Source organism: Rhinopithecus bieti, unplaced genomic scaffold (genome assembly GCF_001698545.2).
Source record: "Rhinopithecus bieti isolate Rb0 unplaced genomic scaffold, ASM169854v2 scaffold_12642, whole genome shotgun sequence".
In the NCBI taxonomy this organism is placed as follows: Eukaryota; Metazoa; Chordata; class Mammalia; order Primates; family Cercopithecidae; genus Rhinopithecus; species Rhinopithecus bieti.
This window is the reverse complement of record NW_016807465.1, coordinates 508,983-532,320: the sequence shown is the minus strand read 5'-3', so window position 1 is coordinate 532,320 and position 23,338 is coordinate 508,983. Positions and strand designations below refer to the sequence as shown.

General features: G+C 36.5%; 1 protein-coding gene across 1 annotated transcript in view; it reads right to left on the bottom strand.

Annotated features, from left to right (window-relative positions):
* The window catches only part of TRPC1 (transient receptor potential cation channel subfamily C member 1), an 80,651-nt gene that overhangs the window by 31,132 nt on the left and 26,181 nt on the right, over positions 1 to 23,338 (bottom strand). The window contains exon 4 of the mRNA XM_017882267.1: positions 9,195 to 9,223. Coding sequence (XP_017737756.1) covers positions 9,195 to 9,223 — 29 coding nt within the window. The remainder of the gene's footprint in view (positions 1 to 9,194; positions 9,224 to 23,338) is intronic.

Genomic DNA, 23,338 nt, shown 5'->3' with positions numbered 1-23,338 from the left:
GGTCTCTTCATTATCAAAGAAATTAGCCCACTGTCCAATCAAAAGTGATTCAAGTACTTTTCTTTCTTTCTTTCTTTCTTTTTTTTTTTGAGACAGACTCTCACTCAGTTACCCAGGCTGGAGTGCTGCGGCACAATCTTTGCTCACTGCAACCTCTGCTTCCTGGGTTCAAGCAATTCTCCTGCCTCAGCCTCCTGAGTAGCTGGGATTACAGGTGTGTACCACCATGCCTGGCTAAGTTTTGTGTTTTTAGCAGAGACGGAGTTTCGCCATATTGCCTAGGCTGGTCTCGAACTCCTAGGCTCACGTGGCCTCCCAAAGTGCTGGGATTACAGGTGACTTAAATACTTTTAATCCAGTTTATTGTTTATCTTTCTACTTTGTTGTAATGAATTTTTCTATATGGAAATTCCAAATCTTCATTTAAACAAATTTATTGATATATTCCTTATTTAGCTTATAGGTTTAATGTCTTACTTAGATACAAAAGTAATCCCGTATAATACATTTTTAAGAAAACAATATTTATGAAATTCAGTTATGATCTACTTATTCAATTAATAAGTATATTAAGTAAGGATTTCTGAAGAGGTATTTGCCTATACTATACTGTCAAAAAACTGAGAAAAAAATACGTAATTATGCAACTTATCCTTCTGTTTCCAACAATATGTCTACATTAATTAATTTTATCACACTGTTTCAAAAACAGACTTTTGTATTAACCTACTTTATCATGTCTCAAGATATAGTAAGGATTAATCACAGCAAGAGTAACTTCCAATAATGGTGGAATGAAAAGATTGGTAATCATTTGTTTCACACTATAATGAAGCACCATTGTGTGGAAAGCATTTAGATATAATCTGACAAATAATGAAGCCACTTCTTTCATAAGATCTGTCAATTTTGGTACTCAAAACATCATTAAGATGATAACAGTATGAAGAGGTCAGTAATTACCCTCCACAAAAAAAAATACATAAAACTGAACAAAATTATCCAAAAAGATCAACCACTTCAGGCCACTGGAAGCTGTTTATTGAGAATTGTTGATTGTTGAAAAACTGCCAATGCTTCAGGCAGGAATGGCCTTGCCTAGAACTGCCTCCATCACCCCTGCCCCCAGTTCAGTCAGTAAGGTTTGTAGTTTTGCCAGCTTGTAGCTGGTATACTTGTAGTTTTATGCCAGGGTGACAAAATCAATTCAATGAGAGGCAAAAGCCTACAAACCTACTGGCTGAAAGTAATGAACTTGGTGGACATGGACAGAGAAAACCTGCAGTTTTGCAAGACTGAGGCTGCAAACCAAGTTGAGGCAAGCAGTGGACCAACCAGAAACTTAACAGGGAGAACCTGGAAATAAGAAAGCCATAAATGGATTCACATAAGGTCTCCACAAATTCCTGGCTGACTAGAAAATTACATACGTGTGGAGAACATCAGAGAGTTGGTAAAAAGAAAAGACCAAGGAAAAATTAATAAATGCCCACAACTTCAAATGATTCCCTAACTAACCCACAGATTGATCAGCAGACAGTAGAAACTTTATGGGCCCAAGGTGCATTATTAGCACAACCTCAGCCCAATTATTTGGCTGACATATGTAGACACTAAAAGAGTCCTTAGGAATCAAACCTAAAAAATGAAAATGAGAATAAAACACAAAGCACAGACATCAATAAATGTACACCACAAGGAGACAAATTCTGTAGGCTAGGCAAGTAATGTAAAAAATATAAAAAACAGGCCAGGCCAGGGGCGGTGGCTCATGCCTGTAGTCCCAGCACTTTGGGAGGATGAGGCGGGCGGATCACGAGGTCAGGAGATCAAGACCACAGTGAAACCCTGTCTTTACTAAAAATACAAAAAAAAAAAAAAAAAAAATCAGCTAGGTGGGGCAGTGGCAGGCGCCCTGTAGTCGCCAGCTACTCCAGGAGGGCTGAGGTGCAAGGAAAATGGTGTGAACGCCAGGAGGCAGAGCTGGCAGTTGAGCTGAGATCGTGGCCACTGCATCAGTCCTGGGTGAACAGAGCGAGACCTGTCAAAAAAAAAAATATATATATATAATACGTGTATATATATATATACGTATATATATATAAACAACAAAACAGGAAAAAAGTATGCAGAGTTGCTGTCATACATATTCAACTGTCCAGTTTTCAAACAAAGAAATACTAGATGTTCAAGGAAAAGTTGCCTCCCTGAGGAGCAACGTTAGAGGTTTACCATTATGGGGGAGATGGGGGCAGGGACAGACTTCATTAAAATAATCCAATCCATCACTAAAAAACTAAACAAGTAAATAATAATAACAAGCCCCAGGAAAGAGGGTGGGTGGGAACTAGCACACAGAGCTGTTGCCATATTATCTAGAATGCCCAGTTTCCAACAAAAAAATTAAGGGACATGCAAAGAAATGGGAAAAGTATGACCCATACCCCAGGAAGGAAAAAAAAAAAAAAAAAGCTGCCTGCAGAGTGACCAGATGTCAGGATGCTGGGATACAGGCATGAACCACTGCGCCCGGCCTGTATTCCTTTTCATTATTTCTCCCTTTATGGATATTCTCTATTTGATGTGACATTGTCCTCTTACCCTGCTTTACTTCCGCAATCATGCTGTCCTTTTAGTACTGTGAGCATATTTATAATGGCTAGTTTGAAATATTTTTCTCTTAAATATGACATCTGGTTAATCTGCAGGCAGATTTTTTTTTTTCCTGGGGCAGGAGAATTGCTTGAACCTGGGAGGTGAAGGTTGCCGTGAGCTGAGATTGCGCCACCACACTCCAGCATGGGCGACAGAGCGAGACTCTATCTCAAAAAAAAAAGAAAAAAAAAAGAATATAATGGAAATTATGGAATTAAAAAGCACAATGACTGAAATTAGAAATTCACTAGAGAGGCTTGCTATGGGTTGAATTGTATCTTTCCAAATTTCATCTGCTGAAGTTCTATCTACTAGTACATCAAAATATAACTTTATTTGGAGATGGAGTCTTTAAAAAGGAAATTAAGATACAATGAGAACATCAAGGTGGGTCTAAATCTAATATGACTAGTGTCTTTATAAAAGAGGGAAATGTGGAGACAGGCACACAAACAGGAAGAATGTCATGTGAACATGAAGACAGCCAACTACAACAAAGGAGAGAGGCCTAGAACAGATCCTTCCTTCATAACCCTCATAAGATCAACCTTGCCAATATCTTCATTTCTGACTTCTAGGTTCCCAAACTGTAAAACAAAATAAAACAAAATTTGTCTTTTTTTTTTTTTTTTTGAGATGGAGTCTCTGTCACCCAGGCTGGAGTACAGTGGCACGATCTCAGCTCACTGCAGCCTCCACCTCCTGGGTTCAAGCAATTCTCCTGCCTCAGCCTCTTGAGTAGCTGGGACTACAGGTATATGCCACCATGCCCGGCTAACTTTTTTGTACTTTTAGTTTCACCATATTGGCCAGGCTGGTCTCGAACTCCTGAACTCAGATGATTCACCTGCCTTAGCCTCCAGAAGCGCTGAGATTACAAGAGTGAGCCACAGCACCCAGCCACAAAATTTGCTTTTTAAGCTACTTTGTGGTACCTCATTATGGGAGCCCCAGAAAAGTAACACAGGGCTCAACAGTAGCTGTGAACTGGCAGAAGAAAGAATTAGCAAACTTGAAGATATATCAATACAGATTACGCAAGCAGAAGAACAAAGAGAAGAAATAATTAAGAAAAATGAACAGAGCCTAAGAGAAATGCGGAATACCATTAAGCATACCAACATACTCATAATGGAAGTACCATATGAAGAAAAGAAAAAGGAAAAGAAAAATATTCAAAGAAATAATAGCTAACAACTTCCCAAATATCTTGAAAAACAATCAACACATCCAGGAAGCTCAAAAAACTCCAAGTAGGATAAATGCAAAGAGACCCACAAACAGAAACATCATAGTAAAAATGCTGAAGGTCAAAGACAAAATCTTGGAAGCAACAAGAGAAAAATATCAGGTCACTTACAAGGGAACCCAAATAATATTAACAGCTGACTTCTCAGTAGAAACAGATGCCAGAAGGCAGTGAGATAACATACTCAAAGTACTCAAAGAAATTTAAAAATTGTTAATCATAAATCCTAAATCCAGCAAAGTGAATACTCAAAAATAAAGGAAAATAAAACTTTACTAGATAAACAAAAACTCACAAGATATATTGCTACCAGAACTGCCTTACAATAAACATAAAAGCAAGTTAATCAGGCTGAAAGCAAGTGATTTAAAAAGAAATTATATAGAATAATATTTATAGAACAGAAAGTAATGTTTGGCCTATAACATACAGAAATGTAATATATTTCTATTTACATTTGGTGTAAATATTTTCCAATAACAGCATATAGTAGGTAGGTGGGGCCAAAGTTGTAATGAGCTAAAAAAATGATGAGATGGTAAAGTAATCAATTATAACAATGTTTTCTTGGGTTAGTAATATTAATAGATATAGTATATATAACAAAAATATGAGAAAGGAAAGAAAATACAGATGTATAGGAGTAACATTTTTATATGTTATTGGTATTAAGCTAGTATAAAACTGAAGCTTCTGGGCACAGTGGCTCACACCTGTAATCCTAGCACTTTGGAAGGCTGGTGGGTGGACTGCTTGAGTCCAGGAGTTCGAGACCAGCCTGGGCAGCATGGGAAAACCCCATCTCTACCAAAAAAAAAAAAAATCTGACACTGACTTTGACAAGTTACAATGTATATGACAAGCCCTAGAGAAACCAGTTTGAAAAAGAAAGCTCAAAAAATTCAGTGAAAAAATCATTAATAAAAATGCTGCATGATATAGTTTGGGTATCTGTTCCCTCCAAACCTCATGTTGAAATTTGATCCTCAATGTTGGAGGTGGGGCTTTGTTGGAGATGTTTGGGTCATGGAGGTGGATCCCTCATGATCAGCTTGGTGCCATCCTTGCAGTAATAAGTAAGTTCTCGCTGTATTCATTCCCACAATATCTGATTTTTAAAAAGAGCCTGGCACCACCTTCTCTCTCTCTTGCTCTTTTTCTCTTGCTCTGTGACATGCATGCTCTCCCTTAGCCTTCTATCATGATTGGAGGCTTCCTAAGGTCCTTAATAGAAGCAGATGCTGGCACTATGCTTCTTGTACAACCTGCAGAACCATGAGCCAAATAAATCTCTTTTCTTTATAAACTACCTAGCCTCAGATATGCTTTTATAACAATGCAAACAGTCTAATAAATCACATTAGAAAATATACTCAATGCAAAAGACAGCACTAATGAAGAAACAGGAACAAAAAAAGACATGAAACACATAACAAACAAAAAGTAGACACAGAAAACAAGTAAAATGGAAGGCATAAATCCAACTACCAATAACATTAAATGTGAAGAGCTTAAACAATCCAATCAAAAGGCAGCAGCTGTCAGACTAGATTTTTTAAAAATCCAATTATATGTTGTCTATAGAAGACAGACTTTAGATTCAAGGACACAAATAGATTAAAACTAAAAGCTGGAAAAAGATGTATAATGCAAACAGCAACAACAGGAAAACTTTAGTGGCTATGGTAATATGAGACTTTAAATAAAAAAAGTTACTAGAGATAAAGAGGGATACCTTATAAGAATAACAGGGTCAATCAATCAGGAAGATATAACATCTATAGGTTGGGCACAGTGGCTCATGTCTGTAATCCCAGCAATTTGGGAGGCTGAGGCGGGCAGATCACTTGAGGTCAGGAGTTCAAGACCAGCCTGGCCAACATTGTGAAACTCCATCTCTACTAAAAAGACAAAAATTAGCCAGACATGGTGGTGCATGCCTGTAGTCCTGGTGACTCAGGAGGCTGAGGCAAAAGGAACCCAGTAGCCAAGACTGCACCACTGCATTCCAGCCTGGGTGACAGAGTGAGACTCTGTCACAAAAAAAAAAAAAAGAAAATAAAAGAATATACAACATCTATAAATATATATACAACTAACAACAGAGCACCATAATACATTAAGGAAAAAGAGACAGAAATGGAGAAACAGATAACTGTACAACAACAGTTGGAGACTTTGATATCCCACCTTCAATGATGGAGAGAACAATGAGGCAAAAGATCAATAAGGAAATGGAAGACTTAAACAACATTATAAATGAACTAGATGTAACAGACATCTACAGAACACTCTATCAAACAAAGGCAGATTATATACTCTTCTCAAGTCTACATAAAACATTCTCCAGATTAGACCATATGCTACACCATAAAGGGAAAAAAACAACTTCAATAAATTTAAAAGGACAGAAACAACACAAAGTATGTTCTCCAACCACAATGGAATAAATTAGAAATCAGTAACAAGAAAGTTATTTTAAAAACCCACAATATGTGGAAATTAACAACACACTCTAAAATAATTAATGGGTTTAATATAGAAGGAAAATAAAAAACTGAGATGAAATAAAAGGAAGACACACTATATAACAAATTATGGGGTTCAGCTAAAGCAGTGCTTAGAGGAAAATACCTATATTGAGAAAGAGGAGGCCAGACACAGTGGCTCATGGCTATAATCCCAATACTTTCAGAGGCTAAGGTGGGAAGACTGCTTGAGGCCAGTAGTTCAAGACCAGCCTGCGCAACACTGAAAGACCCCATTTCAAAATAAAATGTTTTAAAATAGAAAGAAGATCTCAAATCAGTAACATGACCTTCTACCTTAAAACAGTGACAAAAAAAGAGCAGAGGGTATGAGGGTTCTTTATAAGGTGTAAAAATGTTCTAAAATTGACTGTGGTGATAATTTTACATACCTATAGAGATATGAAAAAACATTAAATTATATATGTTAAATGGGTGAATTGTATGGTATGTGAATTTTATCTCAATAAAGCTCAAAAAGTGAAGGTGAAATAAAAATTTCCCCACATAAATACTAACAGAATTTTCAGATAGTAGACTTGCCATACTGAGAATGCTAAAGCTGAAAGGAAATGGTAACTGGAATCCACAAGAAAAAATGAAGAGGAACAGAAATAGTAGTAATGTGGATAAATATAGAAGACTCTATATATGAATTTTTTTTCTTGCATTTCTAAGAGTGTAAGATTGTTTAAAGGAATAATTATAATACTGCATTATTGTGTTTATAACATATTTAGATGTAATATATGTGAAAATAATAGCACAAAGAAAATGGGCAGCAAAGTTGTTACATTTTAAGTCGATACCAAGTTGAAATAGATTGTAATACACTAAAGATATATACTATTATCTCTAAAAGAAAAAATTCTTAAATAGCTTAAAAAAAAGAGGAAATAAAAAGGTATACTTTTTTTTAACACAAAGAAAACACCAAAGGAGGAACAGAGGAACAACAAAAATACATGAGAAATATAGAAAGCAAATGGCAAAATAAAAAAAAAACAAATCTGTCATACCAAAAATTACATTACATGTGAGTGAACTAAACAATCAAAAGTCAAAACTGTCAAAGTAGATAAAAGCAATATCCAATAGTACACTCTCCAAAAAAGACTATTTAAATTAAGAAAAACAAACATACTGAAAATAAACGGTTGGAAAAAGTGCCATGTAATCAGTAACCATGAGAGAGGTAGAATGGATAAATTAATAGCAGAAGGAATATATAGCAAGTATAAATGTGTAGATACCTAACAACAGAGGCTGAAAATATACAAAGCAAAAACTGACACAGAAAAAGATACTGGAGCAATTGTAGTTAGAATTTTTAATACTCTTTTCCCAGAAATTGATAGAAAACTGGTAGGGATATGTAATATTTAAACAACACTATGAAACAATATGACCAAACTGAAATTTATAGAACATTTCCCTAAAACAGCAGAATGTATATTATTTCAAGAGTACATAGAACATTTCCATTTTAGACTATATGCTGAGCCATGGACCTACTCTTAACACATTAAAAAGGCATAAAATCATACAAAGTACATTCTCCAAATTAAGCAATGGCTTCTTAGCTATGACACCAATATGCAAATGACCAAAAGAAGAAAAAAGAAAATCAACTGGACTCCATCAAAATTTAAAACATTTATTCTTCAAAGGATACTATCAGAAAAGTAAAACAAACAAAAAAATAAAAAAACACACACACACAAAATTCATCTATAAAAAAAATCAGATAACCAATTAAAAAGTAGGAAAACAATTTGAACAGACATATATCTAATAAAGATATGCAAATATCCATTAAGCAACCAAAAGATGTCATTCATATGAAATATCCAGAACAGGTACATCCGTAGGGACAGAAAGTAGATTTAGTAGTTGCCACCAGCTGGGAGAGTGACTGCTAATGAATATAGGGTTTCTTTTTGAAGTGATGCACAACTTTGTGAATATCCTAAGAGCTGAAATGTACACTTATGATATATAAATGATATCTCAACAAAGATATCATTAAAACTAAAGTATAATCTCTAACCACAACAGAATTAAAGTAGAAATCACCAAAAAAAGGAAATCTAGGAAACTCCCTAATATGTGAAAGTAAAACAGCACGTTTTAAAATACTCCATGGATCATGAGAATGAGAAGGCAACCCACACACTGGGAGAAAATATTTGCAAATAACATATTGGACAAAGGACTGTTTAAATATTTTAAAAAGTCAACCATAAGAAAGCAACTCAATTTTAAAATGGGAAAGATCTAAACAGATATTTTTAAGTTAGCTTTAAACTTTTAAAGTTAGCTATGAACAGTGAAAATAAAATTAAGAAAATAATTATTGTATAATAGTATCAAAAGGTATAAAATACTTAGGAATAAGTAGTAAAAATAAAGAAGCACAAGACCTGTACACTGGGGACTACAAAATATTGCTGAGAGAAATTAAATGAAACCTATTAAATGGAGAGATACACCATGTTCAATGCTTGGATAATTCAGTATTTTTAAGATGGCATTTCTGCCTAAATGATTCAACACAATCTCTCTCAAAAATCTAAGCAGATGTTTTGTAAAATTGACAATTGATTTCAAACCTTATTTGGAAATTTAAAGGACACAGAATATATGAAATTTTCAAGAAAAAGATTTTAAAATGGAGTACCTACAGTGTGTATTAGGGTTCTCTAGAGGGACAGAACTAATGGAATAGATATATATATAAAGGAGAGTTTATTAAGTATTACCTCACAGGACCACAAGGTCCCACAATAGGCCGTCTGCAGGCTGAGGAGCAAGGAGAGCCAGTCTGAGTTCCGAAACTGAAGAACTTGGAGTCCAATGTTTGAGGGCATCCAGCATGGGGAAAAATGTAGGCTGGGGCCAGGTGCGGTGGCTCACACCTGTGATCCCAGCACTTTGGGAGGCTGAGGGGGGTGAATCACCTGAGATCAGGAGTTTGAGACCAGCCTGGCCATACTAAAAATACAAAAATTAGCCAGCATGTAGTCCTATCTACTCAGGAGGATGAGGCAGAAAGATGGCTTGAACCCAGGATGTGGAAGTTGCAGTGAGCTGAGATCGCAACACTGTACTCCAGTCTGGGTGACACAGTGAGACTCCATTTCAAAAAAAAAAAGATGTAAGCTGGGACGCTAGGCCAGTCTCTCTTTTCAGATTTTTCTGCCTGCTTATATTCTAGCCACACTGGCAGCTGATTAGATTGTGCCCACCCAGATTAAGGGTGGGTGGTCTGCCTTTCCTAGTCCACTGACTCAAATGTTAATCCCCTTTGGCAACACCCTCACAGACACACCCAGGATCAATACTTTGTATCCTTCAATCCAATTGAGTTGACATTCAGTATTAACCATCACACAGTAATTGATTTTCAAACTTATATAAAGCTATAGTAATCATTACAGAGTTATATTGATGTAAATATAGACATATAAGCGTTCCTTTTTCTCCATAACCTTGCCAGCATCTGTTATTTTTTTACTTTTTAATAGACATTCTGACTGGTATGAGATGGTATCTCATTGTAGATTTGATTTGCATTTCCCTAATGATCAGTGATATTGAGCCTTTTTTGCATATGCTCCTTGGCTACATGTATGTCTTCTTTTGAAAAGTGTTCATGTCCTTTGCCCACTTTTTTTTTTTTCTGAGACAGAGTCTCGCTCTGTCGCCCAGGCTGGAGTGCAGTGGCCAGATTTCAGTTCACTGCAAGCCCCGCCCCCCGGGTTTACTCCATTCTCCTGCCTCAGCCTCCCAAGTAGCTGGGACTACAGGCGCCTGCCTGCCACCTCGCCCGGCTAGTTTTTTGTATTTTTTAGTAGAGACGGGGTTTCACCGTATTAGCCAGGATGGTCTCGATCTCCTGACCTCATGATCCACCCGTCTCGGCCTTCCAAAGTGCTGGGATTACAGGCTTGAGCCACCGCACCTGGCCCCTTTGCCCACTTTTTAATGGGGTTATTTGTTTTAAGTTCTTTATAGGGTGTGGATATTAGGTCTTTGTCAGATGCATACTTTGCAAATATTTTCTCTCATTCTATAGGTCATCTGTTTATTCCCTTGATAGTTTCTTTTGTTGTGCAGAAGCTCTTCAGTTTAATTAGGTTCCACTTGTCAATTTTTGTTTTTGTTGAAATTACATTTGAGGACCTTAATCCACCTTAATTTTTTTATATGGTGATAGGTCGTTTCATTTTCTGCATATGGATAGCCAGTTATTCCAAGCACTATTTATTGAATAGGAAGCCTTTTGCCTCATTGCTTATTTTTGTTTACTTTGTCAAACATCACATGGTGGGGGTGCAGCTTTATTTCTGGATTCTCTATTCTGTTCCATTGGTCTATGTGTCTGTTTTTGTGCTGTACCATGTTGTTTTGGTTACAGTAGCCTTATGGTATAGTTTGAAGTCAGGTAATGTGATGACTCCGACTTTGTTGTTTTTGCTTAAGATTGCTTTAACTTTTCAGTTCTTTTTTGGTTCCATATAAATTTTAAAATAGTTTTTTTCTAAGTCTGTGAAAAATGATGTTGGTAGTTTGACAAGAATAGCATCGAATCTGTAAATTGCTTTGGGTAGCATGGCCATTTTAACACTATTAATTCTTCCTATCCATGAGCATGGAATGTTTTTCCATTTGTTTGTGTTGTCTCTGATTTTTTTCAGTAATGTTTTGTAGTTTTCATTGTAGAGACTTTTTTTAACCTTCTGAGTTAGCTGTATTCTTACATATTTTATTCTTTTTGCAGCTATTATAAATGGGACTGCATTCTTGATTTGGCCCTCAGCTTGAACAATGTTGATGTACAGAAATTCTGCTTGAAGATCAGTTGTTTGAAAATACACATTCAGTGGAGAAAAAAGACAAAAGAACAAAAGAGAACAAAGACTGCCTATAAGATATAGAAGAGTACCTCAAAAGATCAAATGTAAGAATTCCTGTGTTTAAGAGGGAGCAGGTCAAGAACAAGGGATAAATAACTTATTCAAAGAAATAACAACAGAAAACTTCCCAACACTTGAGAAAGATATAAATATCCATGTACAGGAAGGTCTTAGACCACCAAACAGATTCAATCCATATATGACATATAATAATCAAACTCACAAAGGTCAATGACAAAGAGAATACCCTAAAATCAGCTACAGAAAAGAAGCAAATAACATATAAAGAGGCCCCAATTCATCTGGAAACAGACTTCTCAATGAAACCATGCAGGCAGGAGGCAGTGGAATGGCATTTTCAAAGTGCCCAAAGGGAAAAAAAGCCCTGCCATCCAAGTATTTTGTATCCAGAAAAAAACTGTTATTTAAATAAGAAGTAGAGATAAAGTCTTTCCCAGACAAATGAAAGCTGAGAAAATTCACCACCACCAGACCCACCTTGCAAAAAATGCTAAAGGGAGTTCTTCAATCTGGAAGAAAATACAAAACACTGGTGTGCAAAAGAAAAAATGTTCAAGGTATAAAAACCATTGGTAAAATTAAGTATACAGACAAACACAGAATAATCTATTACTGTATTTATGGTATATAATCCATTCACATCTCCAGTATGAAGCCTCCAAGACAAGTTTATCAAAAACAATAATAGCTATAGCAACCTGTTAAGAAATAGGTAATATAAAAATATATCAGTTGACAACTAAAAGTGAAAATGTTGGGAGATGAAGTTAAAGTGTAGAACTATTTTTGCCTTTGTTTCCATTCTTTTGTCTGTGATCTAAGATAAGTGTCATCTCTTTAAATTAATCTGTTTTATATATATATATGAGACTGAGTCTCACTCTATTGCCCAGGCTGGAGTGCAATAATTTGTTATATTTATAAGATGTTTTTTGCAAGAATCATGGTAATGATAGTATGAAACCTATAATATATTCATTAAAAATAAACATCAATAAATTAAAATATACTACCAGAGATAATCACTTAACTACAAAGGAAGAAAATAAGAAACAAAGAAAGGATAAGAGAAGTCTCAAAACAAGGAGGAAACAAGCAATAAAATGGTAGCATTAAGTCCATACTTCTTTATAATCACACTGAATATAAATGGTCTCAATTGTCCAATTAAAAGGCATAGTGTGGCTTAATGGATAAAGAAATAAGACCCAACTATATGCTGCCTTCAAGGAATCCGTTTCACTTATAAAGATACACATAGACTGACACTGAAAGTGAAAGATATTCCATGTAACTGAAAACTAAAAAAGATCAGGAGTGTCTATACTTATATCAGATAAAATAGACTACAAATCAAAGACTAAAAAAAGACCAAGAGGGTCACTATATAATGATAAAGGTGGCAATTCAGCAAGAAGATATAACAATTTTGAATACCTATGAACCCAACACTGGAGCCCCCAACTATATAAAGTTAGCGCTTGCTTTATATACATGGGGGGGGGGGTCCAGTGTTGGGTTCATAGATAAACTACAATACAATAATAGTAGGGGACTTTAACATGCCACTCTAGTAATAGACAAATCATCTAGACAGAAAATCAACAAAGAATAAAATTAAACTACGTACTAGATCTAATAGGCCTAACTGACAGTTACGGAACATTTCACCCTATTGCTACAGAATATACATTATTTTCACCAGCACATGAAACATTTTCCAGAACAGACCATATCTTAGGCTACAAAACAAGTCTAAACAAATTCAGAAAAATACAAATCACGTCAAGTATCTTTTCTGACCATATGGAATAAAACTAGAAATCAATAACAAAAGGAATTTGGAAAATACACAAATACATAGAAATTAAATAACATGCTCTTCAATCACCAATGGGTCAATGAAGAAATTAAGAAGAAAATTTAAAAATTTATTGAAACAAATGAACGTGGGAATACAACATACCAAAATCTATGAGACAGAGCAAAAGCAGTACTGAGAGGGAAGGTTACAGCAATAAATTCCCATTCTAGAAAAGTAGAAAGAGTTCAAATAATCTAATGATGCACCTTGAGGAACTAGAAAATCAAGAACAGTCTGGGCATGGTGGCTCACGCCTGTAATCCCAGCACTTTGGGAGGCCAAGATGGGTGGATCACTTGAGGTCAGGAGTTCAAGAGCAGTCTGGCCAACATGGTGAAACCCCATTTCTACTAAAAATACAAAAATTAGCCAGCGTGGTGGCACACACCTGTAGTCCCAGCTACTCGGGAGGCTGAGGTGGGAGAATTGCTTCAACCCAGGAGGTGGAGGTTGCAGTGAGCCAAAATCATGCCATTGCACTCCAGCCTGGGTGACAGAGTGAGACTCTGTCAAAAAAAAAAAAAGAAAAGAAAAGAAAAGAAAAAAAATCAAGAATAAACCAAACCCAAAATTAGCAGAAGAAGGGAAATAAAGATCAAAGCAGAAATAAATGAAATTGAAATTTTAAAAAATACAGAAGAGGCCAGGCATGGTGGCTCATACCTGTAATCCTAGCACTTTGGGAGGCCAAGGCAGGCAGATCACTTGAGTCCAGGAGCTCAAGACCACCCTGGCCAACATGGTGAAACCCCATCTGTACAAAAAATGCAATAATTAGACAGATGTGGTGGCACGTGCCTATAGTCCCAGCTACTTGAAGGGCTGATGTGGGAGTATCACTTGAGCATAGGAGGTCAAGGCTGCAGTGAGCTGTGATCACGCCACTGTACTCTAGACGGCGTGACAGAGCAAGACCCTGTCTCAAAAAAACAAAAACAAAAACCACAGAAGATCGATGAAGTGAAAAACTGATTTTTTGAAAAGATAAACAAAATCAACAAACCTTTAGCTAGACTAAGAGAGATCCAAATAAAAAAATTAGACATGAAAAAAGAGATATAACAACTGAAACCTTAGAAATACAAAGAATCATTAAATAATATTATATACTACTATATACAAAACAAATACGAAAACCTAGAAAAAATGGTTAGATTCCTGGACACATACAACCTACCATGATTGAACCATGAAGAAATAGAAGACCTCAACAAACCAGTAAAGAATAACAAGATCAAAGCCATAGTAAAAAGTTTCCCATCAAAGAAGTGCCCAAGACCTGATGGATTCACTGCTGTATACTACCAAAAATTTACAGAAAACTAATCCTACTCAAACTCTTTAAAAACATTGAAAAGGAGGGAATGCTTCTAAACTCATTCAAAGAGGCCAGCATTACCCTGATGCCAAAACCATATAAGGAACCAACAAAAAAAAAAAAAAACTACAGGCCAATATACTTTGATTTATTGATATAATAAATTCAGCAACACATTAAAAAGATCACCTGTCATGATCTAGTGGGATTCATCCCAGGGATGAAAAGATGTATCAATAAACATGATACATCACATTAACAGAATCAAGAACAAAAACCATATAATTATTTCAATAGATGCCAGAAAAGCATTCAATAAGATTCAACATCCTTTATAACAACAACAACAACAACAAAAAACCCTCATCAAAACAGGTATAGGAGGAACATACTGCAAAATAATAAAAGCCAACAGGGAAAAATTGAAGGCCTTTCCTCTAAAGACTGGAACAAGACGAGGATGCCCACTTTCCCACTATTATTCAACATAATACTGGAAGTCCTGGCCACAGCAATTAAGCAAGAGAAAGAAAGAGTATCCAAATCGGAAAGGAAGAAGTCATATTAACCTTGTTCTCAGATGACATGATCTTACATCAAAAAAACCCTAAATACGCCACTAAAAAACTATTAGAAGTGATAAAAAAAAATTCAGTAAAGTTGCAGGATACAAAAACCAACATACAATGTCAATAACATTTATATATGTCAAATAACAATCTGAAAAAGAAATCAAAAAAGCAATCCCATTTACATTGGTTACAAAAAAATAAAACCAAAAAAACTAGGAATCAATCTAACCAAAGAAGTGAAAGATCTAGGCAAGGAAGACCATAAAACTCTGATGAAAAAAATAGAAGAGGTCACCAAAAAATGGCAAGGTATTCCATGCTCACGTACTGGAAGAATATTGTTAAAATGACAATACTACCCAAAGTAATTTTGAGATTCAATGCAATCCTTATCAAAATACCAATGACATTCACAGAGAAACAGAAAAAATAATACTAAACTTTATATGAAACCACAAAAGATTCCAAATAGCAAACTAATCCTAAGCAAAAAGAACAAAGCTGGAAGCATCACATTACCTGACTTCAAAATATACCACACAGCTATAGTAACCCAAACAGCATGGTACTGGCATCAATACAGATACATAGACCAATGGAACACACCCAGATATAAGTCCATGTATTACGACCAACTCATCTTTGACAAAGGTGCCAAGAACATATTTTGGGGAAAGGACAGTCTTTTTAATAAATGGTGCTGGGAAAGCTGGATATGTGGAAGAATGAAACTAGACCCCAATCTCTCACAATACACAAAAATCAAATCAAAACGGATTAAAAACTTAAGTATAAGACCTCAAATTAAACATTGGGGAAACTCTTCAGGACACTGGTCTGGGAAAGATTTTTTGTGTGTAAGACCTCAAAAGCACAACAAGGCCAGGCATGGTGGCTCACGCCTGTAATCCCAACACTTTGGGAGGCCGAGGCGGGTGGATCATGAGGTCAGGAGATCAAGACTATTCTGGCTAACACAGTGAAACTCCGTCTCTACTAAAAACACAAAAAATTAGCCGGTGTGGTGGCAGGCGCCTGTAGTCCCAGCTACTTGGGAGGCTGGGGCAGGAGAATGGCATGAACCCAGAAGGTGGAGCTTCTGGAGTGCAGTGAGCCGAGATGGCGCCACTGCACTCCAGCCTGGGCGACAGAGCGAGACTCCCTTCCTTACACCTTATACAAAAATTAATTCAAGATGGATAAAAAACTTAAATGTTAGACCTAAAATCATAAAAAACCCTAGAAGAAAACCTAGGCAATACCATTCAGGACATAGGCATGGACAAGGATTTCATGACTAAAATACCAAAAGCAATGGCAACAAAAGCCAAAATTGACAAATGGGATCTAATTAAACTAAAGAGCTTCTGCACAGCAAAAGAAACTACCCTGAGTGAACAGGCAACCTACAGAATGGGAGAAAATTTTTACAATCTACCCATCTGACAAAAGGCTAATATCTAGAATCTACAAAGAACTTAAATTTACAAGAAAAAATCAAACAACCCCATCAAAAAGTGGGCAAAGGATATGAACAGACACTTCTCAAAATAAGACATTTATGCAGCCAGCAGACACATGAAAAAATGCTCATCATCACTGGTCATCAGATAAATGCAAATCGAAACCACAGTGAGATAGCATCTCATATCAGTTAGAATGATGATCATTAAAAGGTTAGGAAACCACAGATGCTGGAGAGGATATTGAGAAATAGGAACGCTTTTACGCTGTTGGTGGGAGTGTAAACTAGTTCAACCATTGTGGAAGACAGTGTGGCAATTCCTCAGGGATCTAGAACTAGAAATACCATTTGACCCAGCGATCCCATTACTGGATATATACCCAAAGGAATATAAATCATGCTACTATAAAGACACATGCACATATATGTTTATTGCGGCACTATACAGAATAGCAAAGACTTGGAACCAACCCAAATGTCCATCAGTGATAGACTGGATGAAGATAATGTGGCAAGAATACACCATGGAATACTATGCAGCCATAAAAAAGGATGAGTTCATGCCCTTTGCAGGGACACAGATGAAGCTGGAAACCATCATTCTGAGCAAATATCACAAGGACAGAAAACCAAACACCGCATGTTCTCACTCATAGGTGGGAACTGAACAATGAGAACACTTGCACACAGGGTGGGGAACATCACACACCGGGGCCTGTCATGGGGTGGGGAGAGGGGCTGGGATAGCATTAGGAGATATACCTAATGTAAATGATGAGTTAACGGGTGCGGCACACCAACATGGCACATGTAACAAACCTGCATGTTGTGCACATGTACCCTAGAACTTAAAGTATAATTTTAAAAAAAGGAAAAAAAGAAGTACAGACAACCAAAGCAAAAATAGACAACTGAGATTACATTAAGCTAAAACACTTCCACAAAGCAAAGAAAACAAAAGTGAAGAGCTAACTCATAGAATGGGAGACTATATTTGCAAACTATCCATCTGACAAGAGATTAATAACCAGAATATGTAAGGAGCTCAAACAACTCAATAGCAAAAAACCAAAAATAAATAATCTGATTTTACAATGGGCAAGATCTGAATGGATATTTCTTAAAAGAAAACATACGAATGACCAACAAGTACATGAAAAAATGCTCAACATCACAAATCACCAGAGAAATGCAAATCAAAATCACAATGCAGTATCATCTCACTCCAGTTAAAATAGTTGGTATCAGAATGGCATGCAATAACAAATGCAAGCAAAGATGTGGACAAAGGGGAACTCTCACACACTGCTGGTGGAAATGTAAATAATTATAGCCACTATGGAGAACAGTATGGAGGTTCTTAAAAAACTAAAAATAGAACTACCATACGAGGGTAGTAGGGGTGTTAAGAGAAGGTGGGTGGTTAATGGGTACAAAAAAATTTAGCAAGAAAAAGACCTAGTATTTGATAGCACAATAAGGTGACTATAGTCCATAATTTAATTCTACATTTATTACTGTACATGATAAAAGAGTATAATCGGATTGTTTGCAACACAAAGGATAAATGCTTGAGGGGATGGATACCCCATTTTCCATGACATGATTATTACACATTGCATGCCAGTATCAAAAATCCCATGTACCCAATAAATACATATATGTACTATATACCCACAAAACTTTTAAAAAAATTATTATACTTTAAGTTCTGGGCTACATGTGCAGAATGTGCAGGATTATTATATAGGTATACATGTGCTATGGTGGTTTGCTGCACCAATCAACCTGTCATCTAGGTTTTAAGCCCTGCATGCATTAGGTATTTGCCCTAATGCTATCCCTCTCCTTGCCCCCATCCCCCAATAGACCCCAGTGTGTGATGTTCCTCTGTGTCCATGTGTTCTTATTGTTCAACTCCCACTTATGAGTGAGGACATGCAGTGTTTGGTTTTCTGTTCCTGTGTTAGTTTGCTGAGAATGCTGGTTTCCAGCTTCATTCATGTCCCTGCAAAGGACATGAACTCATTCTTTTTTATGACTGCATAGTATTTCATGGTGTATATGTGCCACATTTTCTTTATCCAGTCTATCACTGATGGGCATTTGGGTTGGGTCCTGGTCTTTGCTATTGTGAATAGTGCCGCAATAAGCATACGTGTGAATGTGTCTTTATAGAAGAATGCTTTATAATCCTTTGGGATTATTTTAAACATTTTTTTTTAAAAAAAGAACTACCATATGATCCAGCAATTCCACTATTAGATATATATATATACAAAAGAAAGGAAATCAGTATATCCAAGAAACATCTGCATTCCCATGTTTATTGCAACATTGTACCCAATAGTCAAGATATGGACTCAACCTAAGTACCCATCAATGGATGAATGGATTTTAAAAACATGGTTTATATACATAATGGAATATTATTCAGCCATGGAAAAGAATGAAATCCTGTAATTTGCACCAACATGGATGGAACCTGAGGCCATTATGCTAAGTGAAATAAGCCAAGCACAGAAAGACAAATTTCACATGTTCTCACTTATATTTCGAAGCTAAAAACAGTAGATCTCATGAAGATAGAGAGTAGACTGGTGGTTACCAGAGGCCAGGAAGGAATGGGATGGATGAAGGGGAAAGAAAATAATATTCATGTATTTATTACCACTGAACTATACACTTAAAAATGGTAAAGATGGTAAATTATAGATATATATTTTACCTCAACAAGAAACAAATAAAAAATTTTTTAAAAACACAGTAAGAAACCACTACACTTCTGCTAAAATGACTAAGATAAAAAAGACTAACAATATCAAGTTTCAATGAGTATGTGGCGGAATTAGAACCATCACACTTTACCAGTAAAAATGTAAAACTGTTTCCAACCACTTTGGGGAACAGTTTGACAACTACTTAAAAAGTTAAACACACCCAGAAATTCCATTCCTGGGGTCTACCCAACAAAAATAAAAACATGTCCACACAAAGACTTGTAAGTGAATGTTCACTGCCAAAAACTGGAAACAACTCAAATGTTGAGCAACTAGTGAAGAGATAAATAAAAGGTGGTACTATATCCACACAATGGAATACTACTCAACAATTTTTAAAATGAATTACTGACATATGAAACAATATGGATGGACCTCAAAAATATTATGAAAAGTAAAAGCCAGAGACATAAGTCAAGATATTTTATGATTCCATTTATATGAAATTTCTAGTAAAGACTACAGAAATAGAAAAATCAGTGGTTGCATGGAGTTTGGGATGGAAGGATTGACCATGAATGAACAGGCAAGAGAGAACTTTTTCCAATGATAGAAATGTTAGAATATTAGATTACGGTAATAGTTACACACTTTAAACATACTGCAAATTATCCATTTCCACACCACTAAAAAAAAGCCTTTTTTGAGGCCCTATGGAGTCAGGTGATTATGTTCTATGTAACTTTCTGGAGTTTTGGTTTCACTGACACCAATATAAAAATACGGAAATATGTAATTCCCTATGTCTAAAGAGCTTTTAAAACATGAATTTCATATGGTTCAACCTAAATATTTGGCCAACTATAAAAAGAACTGTAGTAAATGAGGCAAGATTAGTAATAGGCAGGCAAACAATAAAAAAGGAAAGGAAACATGAATGGAATTCTGTATAGGCAGAAACTGGGAGAGGGGATTTCTAACATGTAACTAAGCCATTGATGAGACTAGTTGCCAATCTAACACTGTAGCGAAGAGTCACATTTCTTTCTTTCTTTTTTAGATGGAGTTTCCCTCTTGTTGCCCAGGCTGGAGTGCCATGGTGCAATCTTGGCTCACTGCAACCTCTACCTCCCAGGTTTAAGTTATTCTCCTGCCTCAGCCTCCCAAGTAGCTGGGATTACAGGTGCTCACCACCACGCCCAGCTAATTTTTTTGTATTTATAGTACTGATGGGTTTTCACCATGTTGGCCAGGCTGGTCTTGAACTCCTGACCTCTCAGGTGATCCACCCGCCTCAGCCTCCCAAAGTGCTGGGAGTACAGGCATGAGCCACTGCGCCCAGCAAGACTCAACATTTCTAACCAATGGCAATATTAACCATTAAGGAACATGTATAGAATACCAAACTAGTAACAGTGGTTAGCTCTAGAAATGAAAAGAAAAATTGAGATTGAACAATACTTCCCTTTAGAGATTCTGGCAATATGGAAGCATAATGTCATAATACCTGAATCTTACTGGCTATATTATTCATTCATTCTCATATCAAAATCACTCTTTTTGGAGATTCATTCCATCCAGTTATTCCAATACTCCTTCATCATCATCACTGTCATTTCCTACCTCCGTGTCACTCTTGTATATTCATTGAGGACTGTGGCACTAAGCAGTCTCTCTCCCAAGCCATTTTCTCCCACTATGCCAGAAGAATTCCATATTCCTAAGATGACCCCAGCCAACATCCTACTCTCTTGGTAGATACTAAGCCAAGTTTTACAAATTCATGTGCCTTCAGGAGTTATGTTGGTAATAATATGAATAAAGCTGAGTGTACATAGGGCTTACTGGCATTCAAATTCAAAATTATAAAAAACACTATGCAAGTTAAACAAAGCTCTTCCGCAAATTAAATTTAACTGGCAATTCATTTCTTTGCTATCTTTCCCAATTCCGGTGTTTTCAAGTTGTTTAAAATTTTGTCTTCCACTAACAGATAACAAATAAAGACTCCTTCTTTAAAGTTATTTGAAATTTCAAAATACATCAAATACTGAGACTAAAACCAAATCACAGCTATTATATCACTGAAAATGTTTTTCTAAACTACAATGGTTCACTACCCTTCCCTGGCCCATTAGGAAATACTACCCTGAAACTACACCATCTCTAAAATATAAAACCAATTGTCTTTTTTTTTTTTTGGGACGGAGTCTCGCTCTGTCACTTAGGCTAGGCTAGAGTGCAGTGGTGCAATCACAGCTTACTGCAGCTAGAATACGGTGGTGCAATCACAGCTTACTGCAGCCTCAACCTCCTGGGCACAGGCAATCCTCCCACCTCAGCCTCCTGCATAGCTGGGACCACAGGTACAAGCCACCTCATCTGGCTATTTTTGTAAAGACAAGGTCTAGCCATGTGGCCCAGGATGGTCTGGAATTCCTGGACTCAAGTGATTCACCCGCCTCGGCCTCCCAAAATGCTAGGATTATAGGCGTGAGCCACCATGTCCAGCCATCTCACTTTCTTATTGCCAATATATTGGCTCTTCAAATTCTGAGAAACCTTGCTATTTCTCTTTTTACTAGTTTTTTTTTTTTTTTTTTTTTTTTTTGAGACAGAGTCTCACTCTGTCGCCCACGCTTTAGTGCAATGGCACAATCTCAGCTCACTGTGACCTCCACCTCCCAGGTTCAAGCAATTCTCCTGCCTCAGCCTCCCAAGTAGCTGGGACTACAGATGCATGCCACCACGCCCAGCTAATTTTTGTACTTTTAGTAGAGACGAGGTTTCTCCAAGTTGGCCAGGCTGGTCTCGAACTCTTGACCTCAGGTGATCAGCCTGCCTCAGCCTCCCAAAGTGCTGGGATTACAGGCGTGAACCACCATGCCCCCAAAGTGCTGGGATTACAGGCGTGAACCACCATGCCTGGTCTCTTTTTACTAATTTTGTTAACCTCCTTTTCTTCTGCAGTTCTACTTAGCAATTCCCAGAAATCACTTAAGTCACTGTGGTTTTGATTTGGATTTCTCTAATGACCAGTGATTATGAGCTTTTTTCATATGTTTGTTGGCCACATAAATGTCTTCTTTTGAGAAGTGTCTGTTCATATGCTTCACCCACTTTTTGATGGGGTTGTTTTTTTCTTGTAAATTTGTTTAAGTTCCTTGTAGATTCTGGATATTAGCCCTCTGTCAGATGGATAGATCGCAAAAATGTTCTTGCATTCTGTAGGTTGCCTGTTCACTCTGATGATAGTTTCTTTTGCTGTGTGGAAGCTCTTTAGTTTAATTAGATTCCATTTGTCAATTTCTGCTTTTGTTGCCAATGCTTTTGGTGTTTTAGTCATGAAGTCTTTGCCCATGCCTATGTCCTGAATGGTATTGCCTAGGTTTTCTTCTAGGGTTTTCATGGTTTTAGTTCTTATGTTTAAGTCTTTAATCCATCTTGAGTTAATTTTTGTATAAGGTGTAAGAAAGGGGTCCAGTTTCAGTTTTCTGCATATGGCTAGCCAGTTTTCCCAACATATTTATTAAATAGGAATCCTTTCCCCATTGCTTGCTTTTGTCAGGTTTGTCAAAGATCAGATGGTTGTAGATGTGTGGCATTATTTCTGAGGCCTCTGTTCTGTTCCATTGGTCTATATATCTGTTTTGGTAACATTACCATGCTGTTTTGGTTACTGTAGCCTTGTAGTATAGTTTGAAGTCAGGTAGCGTGATGCCTCCAGCTTTGTCCTTTGTAAAATTTTTTGTTAACTTTTTTCTTTTCAGACTATTAAAAATTAAGAGACAAACATACATATTAGTTTAGGCCTAGGATCATCAATATCGCTGTCTTCCACTTCCATATCCTCTCCCACTGGAACGTCTTCAGGGGTAATAACATGTATGGAGCTGTCATCTATGACAACAATGCCTTCTTTTGGAATACTTCCTGAAGGACCTGCCTGAGGCTGTTTTAGTTAACTATTTTTTATAAGTAGAAGGAATACACACTAAAATAATGATAAAAATATATCATAGTAAAT